This window comes from Cynocephalus volans, chromosome X (assembly GCF_027409185.1).
Source record: "Cynocephalus volans isolate mCynVol1 chromosome X, mCynVol1.pri, whole genome shotgun sequence".
Classification (NCBI taxonomy): Eukaryota; Metazoa; Chordata; class Mammalia; order Dermoptera; family Cynocephalidae; genus Cynocephalus; species Cynocephalus volans.
Window position 1 is genome coordinate 29,513,187 of NC_084478.1, and position 24,640 is coordinate 29,537,826.

The 24,640-nt window shown below is 38.9% G+C and overlaps 1 protein-coding gene across 1 annotated transcript; it reads right to left on the reverse strand.

Moving 5' to 3' along the window:
- Window positions 1–298: 298 nt before the first annotated feature.
- LOC134366727 (probable ATP-dependent RNA helicase DDX53) lies at window positions 299–2,137 on the reverse strand (the record flags this gene model as incomplete). The annotated part of the gene is made up of 1 exon (XM_063083107.1): window positions 299–2,137. A coding segment is annotated over exon 1 (1,839 nt), but the record flags the coding sequence as incomplete, so codon positions are not given.
- Between the last annotated feature and the right edge of the window lie 22,503 nt (window positions 2,138–24,640).

The window sequence follows — 24,640 nt, forward strand, 5'->3', positions numbered from 1 at the left end:
GACTATTAAAGAAACAAGATTTTACCAATACATAGCATTCAATTTTTCCCCACAAAGTATCTCATGCTCTCATTTTAAAAACATTTTTTTATTAAAGAACATACACAGTATTGAAAGCTTAGAGTTATTTAAGAATCAGTTATGTCTTCAAACTGCCAGTATGTTTCCAATAACTTTCTTATGTATCTTGAATACTGTGTATGTTCAACATGCCTTAAATCTTCCCGTAGCTGGTACAACTTTTCAATGTAAACATAATTCTTCTTGGGTTTTCCTCAAGATTTTCCTGGTCTTTTTTCTGTGTCCCCTTTTTTTGTTTATGGAAGTTGTATCGCTTGGCCATCGCTACAAGATCTTCTGGGACACTCTGATTTGCTCTTTTCAGAATTTGAATCAATTCATTGGCAATCTTTGAATTATCTTGAGTGATAAGGGAAATTGACGTTCCAGTCTTTCCTGCTCGTCCAGTACGTCCTACTCTGTGGATATATTCTTCAATGTTTTGTGGGAAATCATAATTATATACGTGTGTGATATCGTTAACATCAAGTCCTCGGGATACTAAATCAGTTGTAATCAATATCTTCACTTTTCCACTTTTAAAGTCTTCTAATGCTTCCTCTCGATCACATAGCTCTCTGTCACCATGTAGTGATTGCACAGGGAGGCCTTGGATACCAAAATCACTTGATAAGTCATCAACAACAAGTTTTCGGTTGACAAACACTATGACTTTGTCTTTTGGTGACATATTCTCTAGGAATTCTTGGATAAGAGCTCGTTTTTCTGCTTCTGTGGTAACGATTATATTTTGCTTCACTGTGTTTACAGCAACTAGATCCAGAGTGCCAACATAAACAATCATAGGCTCTTTCAAATAAGACTGTGCAAGTCTACGGACAGAATCTGGCCAAGTTGCACTTGTCATAACAGTCTGCCGATCTGGGCGCACATCTAACAAAATTTTCTTAATCTGGTGCTCAAGCCCCAGATGTAGCATTTTATCTGCCTCATCTAAGACCAAGTAGGTTATGCTTCGTAGGTCAACAAACTTATTCATTTGCAGGTCATTCAGTCTTCCAGGAGTTGCAATAATGATATCTACACTTTTGGTAATGCCTTGAATTTGTCCTTCTCTATTTCTACCACCATGTATACAAATACTTTTCAGACCTTTATATGAATATTTAGAACATTCAGCTTCCACCTGAAGAGCTAATTCTCTGGTGGGAGTGAGGACTAGCATGCCAGGTCCATTCCTTTGTTCTCTAGATATCGGTTGACCATCAAGATGAATAAACCCAGGCATTAAGTAGGACAATGTTTTGCCTGTGCCAGTTTGGGCAACTCCTATAAGATCTACTCCTTTTAAGGCAATGGGCCATGCCTGTGCCTGAATTGGTGTTGGTTTTTGAAAACCCGCCCTTGTTATGCTTTTCATAAGTTCTGTGTACGGACGGAAAGCGTCCTCAAATTCACAAGCTGGATTAGGGATGGGACGCTTCTCACCATCTTTCAAGTCATCACACATTACGTTGTAATTTTCTTTCCTCCACTTGTCTACCTGTTCTTTAGACATGGAGCTTGTAGCTTTGGATTCTGTGTAAAAGTCTTTCTTAATTGGTGGTAAATCTGCCCACTTTCTTTTTTCCCACGCCACGGCTTCTGCCTTAATACGATCCAAATCCATCAATGGCGGAGCTTCTCTGACAACGTTAACTGTGCTTACGTCTCTCCCAACAGGAGGTTGGGACGCAGCATTATCCACATCCGATTCTGAACGGTACCTTTCTTGTCTTTTAATAAGAGTATCTATAGCTGCCTTGGCCTTTGCTTTCATATCTTTGCTGCCAAAAATTTTCACTACTGCTTCGCAATCCCCCTTTTTAATCTGTATTTTAGTGTTTGTCGAACGCTGTAGGTCTTTTATTTTTGACCCACCACGACCAATGACTGAGCCAACCAGGTGGTTCTCCAGTCTAAAGCAGAGTGGTGGTTCATGGGAGCCTGCGGCTCTAGGACCCAAACCGCGTGAGGGGCCATTCCAACTGCTGCCTCTGCCACCTCTGTCATCGCAGCTGGCCCCAGGAGCTCCTGGACTACGCTCTGCCCTCTTCCAGTCCGGGACCCGGGACATTGTAGGGTAGAGGTAGTGTCGGTGCCAGCTTCTGGCCTACATACGGTCAGGAGATGCGAGAAGGTCTGGTCTGCCGCCTCCCACTCTGCAGGCTTTGAAGCGGCTGTTACCTAAGCAACCAGTGTTTGAGGCTGCAGAGGGGAGGGGCGTTGAATGCCTGACCAATCACGGGGCCGGGACTAGTGTGATGTAAGCAGGTGGCTGTGACGTACATTTAAAGAGGCACTCCCTCTCAGGGGCTGACCCTGCCAGCAATTACAGGACCCTGAGAGAGCGCCTTCCTAACTTTTGTGACCTGAGTGTCCAGCTCACTCTCACTCTCGTCATGATAGTTCTGGCTCAGCTTGGGGGCAACCTTGAAGCAGGCCTTAAATTTGTACACATTGAACTTTTTATAGGCCCATTATTTCCATAGGAGAAAAAAATAGAGTTCTAAAAAATTAACTTATTTGTTTGTATACTTGTGTGTTTATGTGTTTATTTGTTTTGGTAAATTTCTTTTGGAGTATCAACAATACTTGGTCTAGAGGAATTCATCACTCCCCTGCCCTCTAGTGTAAATTAAATTATACCATCAATGGTCTCTCAGGTACATACTCAGGGATGGCATTTTGCCTCTGATTCTTCAGCTAAACCCCAGCACTTGTCCAGGCAGTTTCCAGATATTATCACAGGGATGATGGTTAGAAGAGAGGCAGAGTGCGGCCTGAGGGACCTTTGGGGGTGTTTTCAGCGGTTTGTCATTCTTCTCGGTGCCTCTTAATTTTTTCCCTTTCCCTGTGGTTTCATATATTCTGAGATCTTAGCACTAGAAGGTTCTGTAGAAGTCATTTATCAGGTATAATGCAGAAGACAACCTGGCAGCAATCTGGACAGCTGGGCATCCAGCTTCTATTTGAACAATCCCAGAGGAAGGAAGCTCACTTCATTTCAAGGATGTTCATTCTTTTGTGAGGCTGTTTAATGGTCACAGAGATGATGTGCTTCCACTTGCTTCCTTAGATCCTTCTTCTGACTTCTGAAGTTACACAGAATAGATTTCATTCTCCTTGTATCCCTGTGTATGTAAGGACCACTGTCAAATCCCGTTAGGATGTTTGTTCATCAGGGTAACATTTGAGTTTCTTCAACATTTCTTGCTATGACATAGTTTCCCAGATCCACATCATCCTGTTCCCTCTGCTTTGGAAATGTCTCAATGAGGACCTTTTCTTATGCAGCACATAGATCTTAAAAAAAAAAAAAAAAAAAGATCTGCAGAAATGGCCTTACCATAAAAGTACTTTTAGGGCCTCTTCACCGAGCATGGCAGTTCTACTAAGTTGACCTAAGATCTCCTGAGACACAAAGCTGTTCGTAGTAACATAATGGGCACTTAAGTCCGTTCTTCTTCATCCTGAACTTACTCTGTTGATTTTTTGTTTTTAATTTGTTTAACTAAAAGTAAACTCTATGTTTATCCTTTTATATTCATCCCATTAAGTTTGGTCAATTGACGTAGCCTATTAAGTTTAATTTTAGTGATTATTTTCTCATCCATCATATTATCCCTAGTTTCAAATCTTCTGCCAATTTAATGTTCATGGCTTCTTTCTCTCTTCAGACAAAGATGCTGATTAAAATTTGAACATGGTCCAGTATAAGATAAGAGTCTGTAACACGTTGGGAAAAACTTTCTCTATGTCAGCACTTTTCTGGAAAGAAACTTTTTGAAGAAAGAAAAAAGGGTTCTGTCCAAATATGTTTGGAAAATGCAGCACCATACATTCCCTCTGATAAAGTTACCATGCTTAATAGATAGTCCCAAAGCTCTGATAATTACAAGCATTGAGATAATTAATTTCTTAACTGAAAATTTCCCAAAGGAATTGGCCAATGGACCTCCTCATCAATTTTTAGAATAAACTTATTCTTTGGAATACTTTCAAATTTACAGAACAGTCACACAGATAGTATAGGGGGGTTCCCATATACCCCTCAACCTGTTTGTTTCTTCTAATCTTATCATCTCACATTACCGTGATCTATTTGTCAAATATAGGAAATCACTATTAGTGTGTTACTATTAACTAAACTAGTGAATTTATACCATCAGTTTTTCAATAATGCATTTATATTGAGATATAAACCCAGAACCATTCCTTGACTTGTGGACAGGGGCTTGTATTCCTTTGCTATAAGGTGACTAGCTTTTACTGTTGTTTTATGTGAGTGATATGGAAGAATAGAAGAAGCCTTGAAAGTGAAGTGAAGGAAGGTCATGTTATTGGGAGAGGGGTAGCTGTAAAATTTGAGTAGAGAGCAGTGCACTTTAAGGTGAAATCCATTGTGGTGAATTACTGGGATCATACAGAACTGATAGGAGACTTTTATGGGTATTGCAAGTACAGAGAGGGATTGTGCCTTCAGTGTCATTCATTACCACCTATGATGGACCTTATCAGTTGGAAAAATTGGTTGTTATCTAATTAAGGGCCACCAGTATAACATTCTTTTCTTCAAGTATCTCTACAGTAGTTTTGTCCCTTGTGTCTGAAATGTTCCCACTCAATATAAACCCCTGTGGCTTATCATGGTACTTTATTACCATGCTCTTGAAAAAACACAAAAGTGTGATGTTGTCAGATGCTTTCGAGTGAAGTAACTGGCTAAGAGGTTCTTGTTGGGCAGAGAGACAAAGAGTGAAGGGATTGAGTTTCTGGTAAAGGTTAGGTAAAGTTTGTCTCAAGGTAAGAAGAAAGGTGATGTAAGGAATGACAAGAATGTGTTTAAGACAACCCAACGTTTTGTTTAGGGTAGTTCCTAGGACCTTATAGGCAACAGCAAGGTAGTAAAATACTGCAGGCAGTGAATTGGGCTAATTTTCAATAACTCTAATTTCCACAAACTCTCCTATAAATTAGTTAATTCTGCTGGCCTAAAATATTGTAGATGGGATTCCCTTAGAAATAGTGTTTTATTTAATAAACCTTCTTTGATGACCTAAGAAAAACTTGACTTTTTAAATTCTAGTTGGTGTTGATAATTATACTAATTATAGCAGATTTTACATCCATACAGCACTTTACAATTTATAAATACCCTTTTCAGAAATAGTCTTCTTGGGATGATATGTGAGTGTACTTCAAAAAGTTGATAGGAAAATAGAATTAAAATATAAAAGATAATATGAATCTTTTCATGAACCTTTTGAAGACTCTTCATATATCGGGCCATTACTCTGTTCAGAAGATGTGATATATTATGGCAAAAACTACCATGATCATTGCACATACTGGTGTGTTTATTTTGTGCATAGAACCATACTCATACCATAGAGTTGAAAGAAGTTGCAGCGGTGTGGGATAGCAGTCAAGAACACTGGAGCCTAAATAACTGGGTTCAAATCTCACTTCCACCACTTATTTTCTGTGAGTGCTTGAGCAAGTTCCAAACTTATTATGCCTTAGTTTTGCTATCTGTAGAATAGCATGCTAATACCTATCCCATACACACATAGAGACACATATAAAGATACAGAAGTTGGTTCGTAGTAGGAACTCTCCCAGTGTCAATTATCCATGGTATAGGAATCAAAGGTGTTGAGAGACAACTACGGAGGTCACCAAATGCCTGTCCAAGGATTTCCCCAATAGAATTTCCTCTGGTCCACATCAAAATGAAAAACTAAGGATAATTTTTTTTTTCACAAATATAAATTCATTCAATTTAAATTTTTTATTTTATTTAACATTATGGCCTTTTATTTTTTGTAAAATATCCTTTTAAAAATGGAATGAAGATAACAAGTGATTTTAAAAGATTTTTCCTAGGGCAAGAAAGAGTGTAAAACTAGTGCCAGTGGCAAGTTTAGGCTTTGAAATGTTACTGGTATATGAAACCTAAGTACTTATAAGCATTGATCTAGAACATTAGTATGGTCTGAATGTTTGTGTCCCCCCAAATTTCATATGTTGAAACCCTAACCTCCAAGATGATGGTATGAGGAGGTGGGGCCTTTGGGAGGTGATTAGGTCATGAGGGCAGAGCCCTCATGAATGGGATTAGTGCCCTTATAAAAGAGGCTCAAGAGAGACGCCTTGCCCTTTCTGCCATGTGAGGCTACAGTGAAAAGACTGCTGTGAACCAAGAAGCAGGCCCTCACCAAACACTGAGTCTGCTGGTGATTTGATCTTGGACTTCCCAGTCTCCAGAGCTGTGAGAAATACATTTCTACTGTTTATAAGCAACCTAGTCTGTGGTGTTTTCTTATAGCAGCTTGAACAGACTAAGACAATTAGCAAACACAAGTCAGGGTGCTATGAGTTGTTACTCATGGTTACAGGCTGGAGGGAGGTCTGGGTGGATGGAAACTTGAGGTAAAGGCCTATAAGGGAGTTAGGTCTGATCTGTCACTAGAGGAGGTATGAGATGAGAGATAGAAGGATGTTAAACTTTCAGGGGAAAGAAAACCCAATGTGGCCTTGGGGGAAAGTTCAGGGAAGCCTTCCTGCCTTCTCTCCTCCCACCCTCCCTCCAGCTTATGAGTAAGGACTTGCAGTATTTCTCTTTCTGTGCCTGTCTCATTTCACTTAACATTTTTCTTTAAGCTCATTCATGTTGCTGTGAATGGCAAAATTTCATTCTTTTTTATGGCTGAGTAGTATTCTATTGTGTATACCCCATTTTCCCATCCAGTCATCTGCTGATGGACATTTAGGTTGGTTCCATATCTTGTCTATTATAAATAGAGCTGCGATGAACAAGGGAGAGCAGGCATCCCTTTGACATGATGATTTCCATTCTTTTGGGTATACACTCAGTAGTGGCATTGCTGGATCATAGGATAGTTTTATCTGTAGCTGTTTGAATAACCTCCATACTGTTTTCCATAGTGGCTGTACTAATTTACAGTTCCACCAGCACTGTAGGGGCATTCCGCTTTCTCCATATCCTAGCCGACATTTGGTATTCTCTGTCATTTTGATAATAGCCTGCCTAACTGGGGTGAAAGGATATCTCAATGTGATTTTGATTTACATTTCAGTGATGTTGAGCATTTTTTCATGTACCTGTTGGCCATTTGTATGTCTTCCTTTGAGAAATGCCTATTCAGCTCCTTTGCCCATATTTTAATTGGATTTTTTTGTTTGTTTGTTTTACTGTTAAGTTCTTGTATACTGTTGAGTTCCTTGTATATTCTGGATATTAATCCTTTGTCAGATGTATAATTTGGAAATATTTTCTCCCATTCTGTAGGTTGTGATTTCACTCTGTTGATTGTTTCCTTTGCTGTACAGGAGGAGTTTTTTAGTTTGATATAAACCCATTTGTTTATCTTTTCTTTGGTTGCTTGTACTTTTGAGATCTTTTTCACAAAGTCTTTGTCCAGACCTACATCCTCAAGTGTTTCCTCTCTGTCTTATTTTAGGAGTTTTATGGTTTCAGGTCTAATACTTAAGTCTTTAATCCATTTTGAGTTGATTTTGATATATGGTGAATATATGTATATATATGAGAATAAAATTAGAAATTACCAACAAACAAAACTTTGGAAACTATACAAACTTATAGAAATGAAACAACATGCTCTTGAATGACCAATGAGTCAAAGAAGAAATAAAGCAGGAAATCAAAACAAATTCTTGAAACAAATGAAAACACAAGCACAACTTACCCAAACCTATGGGAAACTGCAAAAGCAGTACTAAGAGGGAAGTTTATTGCAATAAGTGCTTGATTCAAAAGAATAGAAATAAACAACCTAACTTTAAATGTCAAAGAACTAGAAAAACAAGAACAATCTAATCCCAAAAGCAGTAGACAGAAACAAGTAATTAAAATCAGAGAAGAACTAAATGAAATAGAGACCAAAAGAATGGTACAAAAAAATCAACGAAACAAAAGGTTGTGTTTTTTTGAAAAGAAACACAAAATAGACAAGTCATTGGCCAGACTAACTAAAAAAAGAAGAGAGGAGATCCAAATACCAAAAATCAGAAATGAAAAATGAGACATTATGACCAATACCACGGAAATACAGAGAAGAGTTAGAGATTGTTATAAACAAATATGTGCCAACAAATTTGAAAATCTGGAGGGAAGAAATAAACCCAGGGGGTTTCAAGATGGCGGCGGCTGCGGCAGCTGGCGTGGAGTAGCTGAGGTGGAAAAGGCGGCCACTGGGCCTCAGGCAGCCAGGAAACTTGTGGACCTTCCTCTTGCCATCTCTTAAGGGAGGACTGCAGCTGCTGGCCGGTCGTGGGGGCTGAACGCCACTTTGCCCCCGGCAGGAGAGGCTGCCTCATTTACAGGCAACAGCTTTGAAGTGTGGAGCAGGAATAGAACTGTTTCTTAGCTGCAAAAGCGAGTCTCAAAACAGGGAACACGGCGCCAGGGCTGCTGTGGATGCAGACAGGACCCCGGAGGCCGGGGCCGCGCTGAAGGCGGCCAACTGCCCTATTCAGGATTCGAGGTTTCAGGCCGGCATTAAAGAAGATTCCTGGGAGCGCCCGAGCCGCGCCGCGACTGAACAGCCCGAGGCGGCAGCTGCCGAGAACACGGAAGACGGCAAACCAGAGACAGAGTGAGCGCTCGACCTGGCACAGCACTGTGAGTGATCCCTGGCACAGATCTGTTCGGGGGGTGGATGCCCACGTGGCTCCCGCCTGCATCACCAGGCCACTCACCGCCCCGGTGCTGCCTCCATTTTCCCAGGTGCGGGCAGCTCCGCCCAGCTCGGCCATCACTGAGCCCTCCCACTTGCTTGGCCTGGCGCGGGGCTTACCGGAGCCTGCGGGCCGGCCTCCTCTCCCTCTTCCTCTGCAGTTCTCTGGTGGGGCTGGTGCCGTGGGGCGTCCCCGGCCAGTGTTGGGAGGGCAAGGAAGTACGGGCGGGCCGACTGTCACTCCACCACACCCTGGACTCTGGCGCCCGGTAAACTTCCTGTTACTGGGAGGCAGATACCATCTCTGCGGCCACCAGTTTGGAAAAATGCCTAATGAATTTCTGGTTGGGAATAGTGTGGTAGAAGAGTTCCCAGGTCCGCTTGAACCTGCCAGAGAGCAGGCTGCAGGCGGGCGCTAGACTCGGCTTATACCGGGGGGGGATACAAAGGTGAACAAGACCCGAGAAAGATCTACACAATGCTACAAAGGCACCCAGAGAGACCGGTCGTCTGTGCCTAGCAGAAACCTGGTACACTTCCTGGGCGAGGCGGTGCTGAGCAGGGTCTTGAAGGCCCAGCTGACAGACGAGGGTTGCTGAAGACACGCCCCAGCCCAGCACAATGCGCACAGAGTGGGGAGACGTGCGGCCAGGGAGGCGGAGACTCGACAGAAACCACATACCCGGTGGGGTCACCACTGCACGATCTAACAGCCTGGGCCAGAGCACACGGAACAGGGTGAAGTCCTGCACAGGAAGTGAAAGCTCAACAGAGATCACACACCCTGTGTTACATGATCCACCAGCCCAGCAGAGTCCAAGCTGACCAGAAAGGTGGCTCCCCGGAAAAGCCCAAGACCCGAGGCAACCACACACACAAGGCACTAGAGGCCAACTGAGCAGTCACGGAGGGAGCCATACCAAATTGGCAACCACAGCAAAATCCTAGTTAGTCATTAGTCTCAAACCGGTGGACTGTGAAACCCCCTGCCACAATGAATAAACACCAAAAAAAAGATACCAGAAATACAAAAAATCAAGAAAGTACACCACCAAAAGTTAATAAATCTCAAACTCTAGATCCTATAGAACAAGAAGCCCTTGAAATAACTGACAAGGAATTTCGAGTGATAATTCTAAGGAAACTGAATGAGCTACAAGAAAACTCAGCTAGACATCATGATGAAATGAGGAAAAGTATACAGGATCTGAAAGAGGAAATATACAAGGAAATCAATGTCCTGAAAAAAAATGTAGCAGAACTTGCAGAACTGAAGAAGTTATTCAGCGAAATAAAAAACACAACGGAGAGTTTAACCAGCAGGCTTGTCAAAGTTGAAGAGAGAAACTCTGAACTTGAAGATGGGCTGTTTGAAATAACAGAAGCAGACAAAAAGAAAGAAAAAAGAATCAAGGACATGGAAGAAAATCTGAGAGAGATATCAGACAACCATAAGCGATCAAATATCCGAGTCTTGGGTATTCCAGAAGGGGAGGAAAATGGAGATTCCATTGAAAACATATTCAACAAAATAGTGGCAGAAAACTTCCCAGGTATAGGAAAAATCACAGATCTTCAGATCCAGGAAGCTCAACGATCTCCAAATGTATTCAACCCAAAAAGACCTTCTCCAAGACATGTCATAGTCAAATTGGCAAAACTCAGAGACAAAGAGAGAATCTTAAAAGCTGCAAGAGAGAAGCGTCAAATCACCTATAAGGGAGCCCCAATCAGCTAACATCAGACTTTTCATCACAAACCCTAAAATCTAGAAAGGAATGGGATGATATTTTCAAAATACTAAAAGACAAAGATTGCCAGCCAAGAATACTCTACCCTGCAAGGCTATCCTTCCGAAATGAGGGGCAAATAGTATATTTCTCAGACAAACAAAAACTGCGGGATTTCACTACCACACGACCACCCCTACAAGAAATCCTCAAGGGAGTACTGGGTTTGGTTCCTAAAAAATAACTACCTCTGCCATTAAAACCCAAGAAAAATTCTAAACCTGCTAGTATAATAAAAATGGCATTCATGAAGAGAAAACAAGCTAACAAAAACACTATCTACAACCTAAGGAACCACCAAACAAAGAAAGCAAACAGTAAATCAGAAAGCAAGGAACAAAAGACACCTAAGACAACCAAACAACCAATAAAATGCTAGGAATATATCAACACCTTTCGATAACAACTCTTAATGTAAAAGGCTTAAATTCCCCAATCAAAAGACACAGACTGGCTGACTGGATCAAAAAGCAGGACCCAACTATATGCTGCCTACAGGAGACCCACCTCACCCATAAAGATTCACACAGACTAAGAGTGAAAGGTTGGAAAAAGATTTACCATGCAAACAGAAAAGAAAAACGAGCTGGAGTAGCTATTCTTATATCTGACAAAATAGACTTTAAAGTAAAAACCATAAAAAGAGACAATGAGGGACACTACTTAATGATAAAAGGACTGATCCATCAAGAAGACATAACAATCATAAATATGTACGCACCCAATGTTGGAGCAGCCAGATTTATAAAACAAACTCTATTAGACATAAAGAAGGAAATAGACACTAATACCATAATAGCAGGGGACCTGAACACCCCACTGTCAATATTAGACAGATCATCTAGGCAAAGAATCAGTAGAGAAACACAAGATCTAAACAAGACTCTAGACCAATTGGAATTGGCAGATATCTACAGAACATTCCACCCAACCATCTCAGAATATTCATTCTTCTCATCAGCACATGGATCATTCTCCAGGATAGATCACGTATTAGGTCACAAATCAAGTCTCAATAAATTCAAAAGAAATTGGAATTATCCCATGTATCTTCTCAGACCACAATGGATTAAAACTAGAAATTAATAACAAACGAAACTCTGGAAACTATACAAACACATGGAAATTAAACAGCATTCTACTTAATGACATATGGGTCCAAGAAGAAATCAAGCAGGAAATCAAAAAATTTCTTGAAACTAATGAAAACAATGATACATCATACCAAAACCTGTGGGATACTGCAAAAGCAGTATTGAGGGGAAAATTTATTGCATTAAACGCTCACTTCAGAAGAATAGAAAGATGGCAAGTGAACAAACTAACACTTCACCTTAAAGAACTAGAAAAACAAGAACAATCCAAACCTAAAGTTAGCAGACGGAAAGAAATCATTAAGATCAGAGCAGAACTGAATGAAATTGAAAACCAAAAAACCATTCAAAAGATCAACGAATCAAAAAGTTGGTTTTTTGAAAAGATAAATAAAATTGACAAACCATTAGCATGGCTAACAAAAAAAAGAAGAGAGAAGACTCAAATAACAAAAATTAGAAATGAAAAAGGCGATATTACAACTGATTCATCTGAAATACAAGGAATCATTCGCGACTACTATAAACAACTAGACGCCAACAAATTTGAAAATCTGGAGGAAATGGATAAATTTCTAGACACACACAAGCTCCCAAAACTGAACCGTGAAGACGTAGAAAATTTGAACAGACCAATAACAATAAAGGAGATTGAAGCTGTTATCAGAAGGCTCCCAACAAAGAAAAGCCCAGGACCAGATGGATTCACAGCAGAATTTTACCAAACATTCAAACAGGAATTGACACCGATTCTTTACAAACTATTCCAAAAGATTGAAACGGACGCAAATCTCCCAAACTCATTCTATGAAGCAAACATCATCCTGATACCAAAACCAGGTAAAGATATAACCAAAAAAGAAAACTACAGGCCGATATCCTTGATGAATATAGATGCAAAAATCCTCACTAAAATACTAGCAAACAGAATACAGCAACACATACGAAAAATTATTCATCACGATCAAGTGGGATTCATCCCAGGGATGCAAGGTTGGTTCAACCTACGCAAATCAATAAATGTGATACACCATATGAATAAACTCAAACACAAGGACCATGTGATCATCTCTATAGATGCTGAAAAAGCATTTGATAAAGTTCAGCACTCATTCTTGACGAAGACCCTCTATAAGTTAGGTATAGAGGGAAAGAAAGTATCTCAACATAATTAAAGCCATATATGCCCAACCCACTGCCAATATCATCCTGAATGGGGAAAAGTTGAAAGCTTTTCCTTTAAGAACAGGAACTAGACAAGGATGCCCACTCTCACCACTCCTATTCAACATAGTGTTGGAAGTACTAGCCAGAGCAATCAGAGAAGAGAAGGAAATAAAGGGCATCCAGATTGGAAAAGATGAAGTCAAACTGTCCCTGTTTGCAGATGACATGATCCTATATATCGAACAGCCTTAAACCTCTACAAAAAAACTGTTGGAATTGATACATGATTTCAGCACAGTAGCAGGATACAAAATCAACACACAAAAATCAGTAGCATTTCTTTTCTCCAATAGTGAACATGCAGCAGGAGAAATCAAGAAAGCCTGCCCATTTACAATAGCCACCAAAAAAATAAAATACTTAGGAATTGAGTTAACCAAGGAGGTGAAAAATCTCTATAATGAGAACTACAAACCACTGCTGAGAGAAATTAGAGAGGATACAAGAAGATGGAAAGATATCCCATGCTCTTGGATTGGAAGAATCAACATAGTGAAAATGTGCATACTACCCAAAGTGACATACAAATTCAATGCAATCCCCATCAAAATTCCAAAGACAATTTTGTCAGAAATGGAAAGAACTCTCCAGACATTTCTATGGAACACTAAAAGACCACGCATAGCCAAAGCAATGCTCAGCAAAAAAAATAAAGTTGGAAGCATAACACTACCTGACTTTAAGCTATATTACAAAGCTATAATAACCAAAACAGTTTGGTACTGGCATAAAAACAGACACACTGACCAATGGAATACAATAGAGAATCCAGAAATCAACCCACACACTTACTGCCATCTGATCTTTGACAAAGGCACCAAGCCTATTCACTGGGGAAGGGACTGCCTCTTCAGCAAATGGTGCTGGGAGAACTGGATATCCATATGCAGGAGAATGAAACTAGATCCATACCTCTCACCGTATACTAAAATCAACTCAAAATGGATTAAGGATTTAAATATACACCCTGAAACAATAAAACTTCTTAAAGAAAACATAGGAGAAACACTTCAGGAAATAGGACTGGGCACAGACTTCATGAATACGACCCCAAAAGCACGGGCAACCAAAGGAAAAATAAACAAATGGGATTATATCAAACTAAAAAGCTTCTGCACAGCAAAAGAAACAATTAACAGAGTTAAAAGACAACCAACAGAGTGGGAGAAAATATTTGCAAAATATACATCTGACAAAGGATTAATATCCAGAATATATAAGGAACTCAAACAACTTTACAAGAAGAAAACAAGCAACCCAATTAAAAAATGGGCAAAAGAGCTAAGTAGGCATTTCTCTAAGGAAGATATACAAATGGCCAACAGACATATGAAAAAATGCTCAACATCACTCAGCATCTGGGAAATGCAAATCAAAACCACATTGAGATACCATCTAACCCCAGTTAGGATGGCTAAAATACAAAAGACGCTGCGGAGAAAAAGGAACTCTCATACATTGTTGGTGGGACTGCAAAATGGTGCAGCCTCTATGGAAAGTGGTATGGAGATTCCTCAAACAATTGCAGATAGATCTACCATACGACCCAGCTATCCCACTGTTGGGAATATACCCAGAGGAATGGAAATCATCAAGTCGAAGTTATACCTGTTCCCCAATGTTGACCGCAGCACTCTTTACAATAGCCAAGAGTTGGAACCAGCCCAAATGCCCATCATCAGATGAGTGGATACGGAAAATGTGGTACATCTACACAATGGAATACTACTCAGCTATAAAAACGAATGAAATACTGCCATTTGCCACAACATGGATGGACCTTGAGAGAATTATATTAAGTGAAACAAGTCAGTCACAGAAAGAGAAATACCACATGTTCTCACTTATTGGTGGGAGCTAAAAATTAATAAATAAATTCACACACACACACACACACACACACACACACACACACACACACACACACACACACACAAACCGGGGGGGGGGGAAGAAGATATAACAACCACAATTATTTGAAGTTGATACGACAAGGAAACAGAAAGGACTTTGTTTGGGGGGAGGGGGAAGGGAGAAGGGAGGGAGGTTTTGGTGATGGGGAGCAATAATCAGCTACAATGTATATCGACAAAATAAAATTTAAAAAAATAAAATAAAATAAAATAAAGAAAAAAAAAAAGAAAATCTGGAGGAAATGGATAAATTTCTGGACACATATAAACTACCAATACTGAAGCAAGAAGAAGTACTAAAATTGAACAGACCAGTAAGTAATGAGCAATGAGATTGAAGCAATAATCAACACTCTCCCAACAAAGAGAAGCCCAGGACCAGATGGCTTCACTGCTGGATTCTACCAAACCTTTAAAGAGGAATTAACACCGATTCTCCTTAAACTATTCCAAAAAATTGAAACAAAGACCGTTCTCCCAAACTCATTCTGTGAGGCCAGCATCACCATAATACCCAAATCAGACAGAGACATAACAACAACAAAAAAGCTACAGGCTTATATCCTTGATGAACATAGATACAAAAACTATCAACAAGACATTAGCAAACAGAATATAACAGCACATCAGAAAGATTATACACCTTGATCAAGTGGGATTCATGATCAAGTGGGATTATGATCAAGTGGGATTATGATCAAGTGGGATTCAACATGTGCAAATCAACAAAAACCATATTATTATCTCAACAGATGCAGAAAAAGCATTTCACAAAATTCAACATCCCTTCATAATAAAGGCTTTCAACAAATTAGGTAAGAAGTAAAGTATCTCAACACAATAAAAGTCATATATGACAAACCTAGTGCCAATGTCATCATGAATCTGGAAATGCAGAAAGCTTTTCCTTTAAGAACAGGAACAAGACAAGGATTTCCATTCTTACCACTCCTATTCAACATAGTACTGAAGCCAATGTAATTTTCTAAAAATAATCAAGGTCATTTTATAATCTGTTTTCCCTTATGCTATTAAACATTCTTTTTGCTTTTCTTTTGTTGTGGTTGCACAGTACATTTTTCATTGATTATGAATATTCATGAGATACAAAGCTGACTGTCACTACTCGTGCCCAAAATGTAATGGCTAGATCCATACTGGCAGCATGCCCATTAGTACAAATTGCGATTATACCCAATGTCCCCCACCCAATTATCCCCGACTTCACTACCCAACTCCCTTTCCTCCACTCCACTTTGTATCCCTAGGTACGTTCTCTCCCTCTGCAAGTCCAACACACCACTGTGATCTTTCTTTGGTTCCTTCTTTCTCTCTTAGCAACCACTTATGAGTGAGTACATGTGGTATTTATCCCTCTGTGCTTTGCTTATTTCACTCAACATATTTCTCCAAGCTCATCTGTGTTGTTGCAAATGGAAGGATTTCATTCTTTTATGGCAGAGTGTTATTCTATAGTATATATATACCACATTTTCCTTATCCAATTATCCATCAATGTACATTTAGGTTGGTTCCATATCTTGGCTATTGTGAACAGAGCTGCAATGAACATGGGCGTGCAGGTATCTCTTCGACATGATGATTTCCATTCCTCTGGTATATACCCAGAAGTGGGATTGCTGGATCATATGGAAGATCAATCTGTAGTTGTCGAGAAAGCTCGATGCTGTTTTCCATAGTGGTTGTACTAATTTACAGTCCCACCAACAGTGTGGAGTGTTCCCTTCTCTCCACATCCTCATGAGCATTTGTTATTCTCCATCTTTTTGGCTATAGCCAGTTTAACTGGAGTGAGGTGGTACTGCAATGCGGTTTTAATTTGCATTTCCCTGATGACTAGTGATGTTGAGCATTTTCTCATGTACCTGTTGACCTTTTGTATGTCTTCCTTTGAAGAATGTATATTCAGTTCCTTCACCCATTTTTTAATTGGGTTATTTGGTTCTTTGCTGTGTAATTGCTTGAGTTCCTTGTATATCATGGAAATTAATCCCTTGTCAGATGCATAGTTAGCAAAAATTTTCTCCCAATCTGTAGGTCATTGTTTCACTCTGTTGATTGTTTCCTTTGCTGTGCAGAAGCTTTTTAGTTTGATATAGTCCCATTTGTTTACTTTTTCCTTGGCTGCTTGTGCTTTCATGCTCATGTTCATAAAGCCTGTGCCCAGAAAGAATTGCTGAAGTGATTCACCAATATTTTCCCTTAGTATTTTTACATTTTCAGGTCTTATACTTAAGTCTTTAATCCATTTTGAGTTGTTTTAGTATATGGTAAGAGACGCATGTCTGGTTTTATTCTTCTGCATGTGGATATCCAATTTTCCCAGCACCACTTATTGAAGAGGCAGTCTTTTCCTCAATGTAGGTTTTTGTTGTCCTTGTCAAATATCAGATGGCTGTAAGCCTGAGGGGTGATTTCTGGGTTCTCTATTCTACTCCACTGGTCTGCCTGTCTATTTTTTTATGCTAGTACTTGCTGTTTTGGTTACTATAGCTTTGTAGTATAATTTGAAGTCAGGTAGTATTATGCCTCCAGCTTTAATTAATTAATTATTTATTTATTTGCTCAGGATTCCTTTGGCTATTCAGGGTCTTTTGTGATTCCATATGAATGTTAAGATTGTTTTTCCATTTCTGTGAAGAATGTCATTGGTATTTTGATGGGGGTTGCATTGAATCTGTAGATTGCTCTGGGTAATATAGACCTTTTTACAATGTTAATTCTTCCAATCCAGGAGCATGGAATATCTTTCCATCTTTTTGTGTCTTCTTTAATTCCTTTCAGTAGTGGCTTGTAGTTCTCATTGTAGAGATCTTTCACCTCCTTGGTTAAATTGGTTCCTAGGTATTTTATTTTTTTGTGACAATTGAAATTTGGCTTACTTTCTTGATTTCTCTTTCTGTTAGTTCATTATTGGAGAATATAAATGCAACTGATTTGAGGGATTTATTTTGTATCCTGCAACATTACTGAAATTATTAGCCAGCTCTAGGAGCTTTTTGATAGAGTCTTTAGATGTTTCTATATATGGGATCGTGTCATCTGCAAATAGGGACAGTTTGACTTCATCTTTTCCAATCTGGATGCCCTTTATTTCTTTCTCTTGCCTGATTGCTCTGGCTAGTACCAGAGGTGGTATGAGTGGGTATCCTTGTCTTGTTCCTGTTCTTAACAAAAAAGCCTTCAGTTTTTCCCCATTCAGAATGATACTGGCAGTGGGCTTGTCATAGATGGCTTTTATTGTGTTGAGATACTTTCCTTCTATACCTAATTGGTCGAGAGTCTTTCTCACGAAGGCATATTGAGTTTTGTCAAATGTTTTTTCAGCATCTATTGAGATAATCATATGGTTTTTATCCTTGAGTTTGCTGATGTGATGTATCAACATCAAACATGATGTTTGTTGAATGTGTTGACTTTCATATGTTGAACCATCCTTGCATCCCTGGGATGAATCCTATTTGATCATGGTTTTTAATTTTTTTAGTGTGTTTCTGTATTCTGATTGCTAATATTTTATTGAGGAATTTTGCGTCTATGTTCATCAAAGATATTGGCCTGTTATTTTCTTTTTTTGGTTTCTTTATCTGGTTTTGGTATCAAAGTTATGTTGGCCTCATCGAATGAGTTTGGGAGAGTGGCTTCTGTTTCAGTTTTTTGGAATAGTTTTAGGAGAATTGGTATTAATTCAGCTGTAAAGCCACCCAGACCTGGAGGCCTTTCTCTGTTGGAATATTGTTGATTACCTCTTCAATCTCGTTGTTTGTTGTCGGTCTGTTCAGGTTTTCTATATCTTCTTGATTTGGTCTGGGTAGTTTGTATGTGTCCAGAAACTTATCCATATTTTCCAGGTTTTCATTTTTGTTGTCATACAGTTGTTTATAATATTCTCTAATGATTCTTCATATTCCTGTGCTATTGGTTGTAATGTCCCCCTTTTCATTTCTAATTTTTGTTATTTGGGTCTTCTCTCTTCTTTTATTTATTTATTTATTTATTTATTTATTTTGTTAACCTAGCTAATGGTTTGTCTATTTTATTTATCTTCTGAAAAAATAAACTTTTTGTTTTGTTGATCTTTTCCATTGCTTTTTGGGTCTCTATTTCATTTAGTACTGCTCTGAACTTAATTATTTCTCTCTGTCTACTACCTTTAGGATTAGATTGTTGCTGTTTTTCTAGTTCTTTGAGGTATAGGGTTAGGTCATTTATTTGAAGTCTTTACATTCTTTTGATGTAAGCATTTATTGCAATAAATTTCCCTCTGAGTATTGCTTTTGTAGTATCCCACAGGTTTTGGTATGATGTGTCTTTATTTTCATCAGTTTCAAGAAATTTTTTGATTTCCTGTTTGATTTCTTCTTGGATCCATAGGTCATTCAGGAGCCTATTGTTTAGTTTCCATCTATTTATATAGTTTCCAGAGTCTTGCTTGTTATTAATTTCCAGTTTTAGTCTGTTATGGTCTGAAAAGATACTTGGGATGTTTCAATTTATTTAAATTTGCTGAGACTAGATTTGTGGCCTAATATGTGGTCTATCCTGGAGAATGTTCCATGTGCTGATGAGAAGAAAGTATATTCTTTGGTTGTTGGGTGAAAAGTTCTGTATATATCTGACAGGTCTGGTTGGTTTAAGGTGTAGTTTAAATTCGGTGTCTCTTTGTTGATTTGTTGCCTGGAAGATCTGTCCTATACTGGGAGAGGGGTGTTCAGGTCACCCACTATTAATGTATTAGGTCCTATTTCTTTCTTTAGGTCTAAGAGTGTTTGCTTTATGCATCTGAGTGCTCCCATATTCAGTGCATACATATTTATGCTTGTTATGTCTTCTAGCTGGATAGATCCTTTTATCATTATACAGTGGCCTTCTTTGTCTCTTTTTATGTTTTTTGGTTTAAAGTCTATTTTATCCAATATAAGAATAGCTATTCCTGCTCATTTATGGTTTCAATTTGCATGTTATATCCTTTTCCATCCCTTCACCTTTAGTCTCTGTGTGCGTCTACAGATGAGGTGGGTCTCTTGAAGACTGCATATACTTGGGTCTAGCTTTTTAATCCAATCAATCAGTCTGTGTCTTTTGATGGGAAGTTTAATGCATTCACATTTAGGGTAGTTATTGACAAGTATTGTTTAATTCCTGTCATTTAGTTGCTTTTTGTTTAGATGATTCAAATATCTTTTGATCATTACTTCCCCTTTTATTTCTCTTCTTCAGTGTTAGCTGGAAATTTGAGGTGGCATGATTTAGCTTCTTTCTCTTTCTCACTGGCATTTTTGTTTTAACATCAGGTTTTTCTCTTTCTTGTATATTCATGATAGTGAATATTGTTCTTCGGATTCCAGATGCAGGACTCCCTTGAGAAATTCTTACAGGCCTAGTCGTGCAGTAGTGAACTCCCAGAATTTTTGTTTCTCTGAGAAATGCACTATTTCTCCCTCATTTCTTAAGGAGTGCCTTGCTGGGTAAAGAATTCTTGGCTGGCAATTTTTTTCTTTCAGTATTTTGAATATATAATTCCACTTTCTTCTGGCCTGTAGGGTTTCAGTTGAGAAGTCTGCTGTTAGTCTGACAGGGGTTCCCTTATAGGTGACTTGTCATTTTTCTCTTGCTGCTTTTAGAATTCTCTCTTTGTCTTTGAGCTTTGCAAATTTGACGATAATGTTTCTCAGAGAGGATCATTTTGGATTGAATCTGTTTGGCAACCTTTGAGCTTCCTGGATCTGAAGGTCTGCATCTCCCCCTACACCTGGGAAGTTTTCTGTTATTGAAGTTTTCAATATCTTTTCCTTTCTCCAGCCCTTCTGAAATACCCACAATTTGGATGCTAGAGCACTTGAGTTTGTCTGCTATCTCTCTTAATTTTTTGTCATATTTTAAATTCTTTCCCTTTTTTTTTTTTCTGGTCTGCCTGGGTTATTTCAAAAAGACCACCTTCGATATCTGAAATTCTTTCTTCTGCTTGCTCTAGCCTGCTGCTCACCTCTCTGTTACGTTTTTTATTTTATTGACTGAGTCTTTCATTTCTAGGAGTTCTGCTACACTCTTTTTTTAAGGTATCAATCTCTTTGTAAATTTCCTCCTTCGTGTTCTGGACATTTTTTCTTGTTTCATTGTGTTCTCTAATTGAGTCTTCTTTTACCTCTTTGATTTTTCTTCAGATCATTGCTCAGAATTCCTTTTCAGACATTTCAAGGATTCCATGTTCTATGGGGTCTGAAATTTGAGCATTACTGTATTCCTTTGGTGGTGTCATATCTTCTTGTTTTTTTGTAGTTCTAGTATTTTTTCATTGATGTTTGGTCATCTGGTAGAGGACTTGCTTCTTCTACTACTCTGGGGTTATCTATGAGGATAAAGACTTCTTCCTCTATTTTCAGGCTCTACTAGTGACCCTTCTTATATCTATGTAGTCAAGTGAGCAGCAGGTTGCCTTTAGAGTGGCCCTGGCTGGTACTGTGGTGGTGAACTGTCCTTGCAGTGACAGTAGGTGCGGCAGTTGCTAAATAACATCACCTTGACTCCTGTTATAGAATCTGTGGCCATAGACTGAGCTCCCAGTACCACATGGATCTCGGCTCACCTCTGCACTTGCTGGGCCTATGGGCGCTTCCCTCTGGGGCCTAGGACTGAGCCCTGGTGCCATGTAGGTCTGAGCTCACCTCAGAGGCTGCTGCAGCTGTTGGCACTTCCCTCTGGGGCCTAAGAGTGAGCCCCAGTGCCACACGAGTCTCCACTCCTTAAACATTCTTTAAGAAAATGATTTCTATTCTTCCAAATCAGGAATAGATATGCTGCAATTCATTTAACTAGTGCCCTATCATTGGACCTCGGGGTTTTTAAAAAATTACTTAAATTAACACTTTAAGCCTTGTACATAAATATTGGTATATATGTGATTATCTTATTAAGGTAAATGTCTAGAAGTAACATTACTGGGGCAAAGTCTATTAAACATATACAGATTTTATCCATAATTTCAACTATCTTTCCAAGGAATATAATTATGCCAAATTGTAATTTACTGGTGTTTATTTCCCTGCATGTTTTATAGCATTAGGTATTTTCAGGGTTTTTTTTTTTCTTTCTAATCTTAGCCCAATTTTCCAGAGAAAAAGTTATGTCATTGGTTTAATTTTTATTCCTTTCACTCTAAAGAAGTCAAGCACTTTTTAACACAATTACTCTTCACTTTTCTGGTGAATTGTCTTTTACATTTCTGTCCAAATTTCTACTTTGGGATTCATCTTTTTTTTTTCTTTGTAAAAAGCTCTGTATGTTAAATATAAATAACTATGATTGTGTTATATATTTAAAATTATTATTCTGGTGTTTCCTGTGTCTTTGATGGTACTTTTGACATTAAGAAGATTTTCATTTTTATGTTGTCAAACCTATTAATTTTCTGTGTTTGCTTTTATGTTTAAAAATTATTTTCCATTTTGATATCAGAAATTATTTTCCTATGTAAGCTTCAAGTTCTTTTCTCTTTTATAAAGAGCAAGAATCTAGTGTGGATTACTTTTTAATGGTAGGAGAATTTTGTTAATCAATTGTTCTGGCATGTATCACATAACTTTCATTTATTTATTTTATTTAGTTAGTTTAGAATAGACTTTCCTTTCTTTTCTGATTTAAAATTTCACCTTTATTACATACCTTATTTATATACAGATTTATCTCTGGACAGTTCTCTCTCACAGTTTGTCAATCACATGGGATAAAAATGTTTTAAGTATTGTACTTTTATAATGTATTTAAATACCTGATTGTGCAATTCCTCTTAATTCATTTGAATTTTTCAAAGTTGTCTCTGTCGGAATGCAAACTAGTATAGTATAAATGTCAACATTATTGTTAGATAAGGAGAGCTACAGAAGTTTTGAAATGAAGGAGAGCAGACAGGAACTTAGGGAAAATGTGGCACTTTGGCTGGACCCAGAATGATGACTATGATTTGGCTTGGCAGAGAGGAAAGAAAAGGGACATTCCAGACCGGGGCGAATAGCCTGAGCAGCGCCCAGAATACTGAACAAGCAGTGTATAATGGGTGATGGGAGAGTGAGGGTGAAAGGGATCTAACATTTGTGGAATACCTACTGAATGTGAGTCACTATGCTAAGAATCTTATAGGAAAATCTCTGAGGGCAGCTGAATCCTCATACTTTCACTCCTGTGCCAGTGCATGTTCAGTGCCTTGTTTTCAAGCCCTTCCAATTTGGATGCAGAACTCAGTGTTTCTTTGACTTTCTGAGAAACAATTTGCTCACACAAGAACTTTATTGGTCAAAGTAAACCAGTTTCTTGACCTCAACACCATACATTTCAGACCAAAAGATCAGTTGTCATAGGGTGCTATCTGGTGCATTATAGGGTGTTTATCGCTGACTTCTGCCTGCTGGATGCCAGTAGCAATTCTGCTCCCTGATAGGGACAACTAAAACGGTCTCCAGACATTGCCAAATGTCAAACTGGGGACAAAATCAACTCCAGTTCAGAAACACAGATTGCAACAAAGACAGGAAAGTTTACAGGGGGGTTTATATTACACAGTGCACAATATATAATCTCTTTTTGTTTTCCTCCCTGAAGTGCCTTCGTGGTTTTGCCTTGGATTGATTGTACCCCCCAAACCTTGAATCCCCCCACCCCTGTGATGGTGTTAAGAGGGTGGGAAATCCTATTATGGTAACTTAAAGATGGAGCCTTGAAGAGGTGATTAGATTGCAGGACCATGCTGTAGTGAATGGATTAATAATTGTGGTCAGGGGCATGGTTTGAAGGGCTTTAAAAGGAGATTGAGGAGGTTCATCTCTGCTCTCTCTGCTTCTTGCAATGAGAAGGGTCACTGTCACCACCACCAGATATGTTCCTTGGACTTTGGACTTCCCAGCCTCAGAAACTGTCAGCAATAAATTTCAATTTCTTTATAAAATACCCAGTTCCGTATATTTTGTTATAAGCAACAGAAACAGACTAATACAGTATCTCTACAACTAGGTTTGATTTGCTGTTGTTGCTTGTTTCTTTTTGCTGAATTTATTGCACAGTGTCTCAACCACGGCACTACTGACATTTGGGCCAGATAATTCTCTGTTGTGGGGAGCCTCTCCTATGCATTGTGGGGTGTTTAGTGGTACCCAGGAGATGCCAATGCTACCACCACCACCCCAAGTTGTGACAACCAAATCTGTATCTAGACATTGACAAAATTGTCTCTGGTGGAGGACCGCTGATACAACTATACCAAAGATAGGAAATTTGTAGGGCTTTATTCTATACAATCCATAAGATATAGCTTAGAAACCCTCTATTTTTTTTTTCCCTTTGGAGTCTATCACTATCCTTTCAGTGATGGAGATGCAAGGATTACTCAAAGCCCAAATATTTGAAAGCTATGAGAGGCCCAGAGGGACTACACCAAGCTAACTCCTGCAAGAAAGGAGAAAGCTGGTGCAGCCCTGAGCTCGGTCATGTCTCATCTTCTGTGGTAGTATCCAGACCTTGGCCATGTAACAAGCTGAATATAGTATTAAAAGAAGTACAGAAAGGAGTGTGTGAACAGGACAGAAAATGATCTCAGTGTTTCCTACTAATGAATCAGGACATCTTTGCTGTTTCCAGCATGTGCTGTTTTCAGCACATAATGTTCCCATTCTGTGCACTTAAGGCTTTTGCCCTTTGTGCATTCCCTATTCTAAACAGGCCCCTGTGTTCCCAAAGGAGCCCCTTCTTGGTTCCTATGCAACTGGTTGTTTTGTTTTTCTTATGGTCTCTCAAGGATTCTCCATCTCAGCACTATTGTTTTA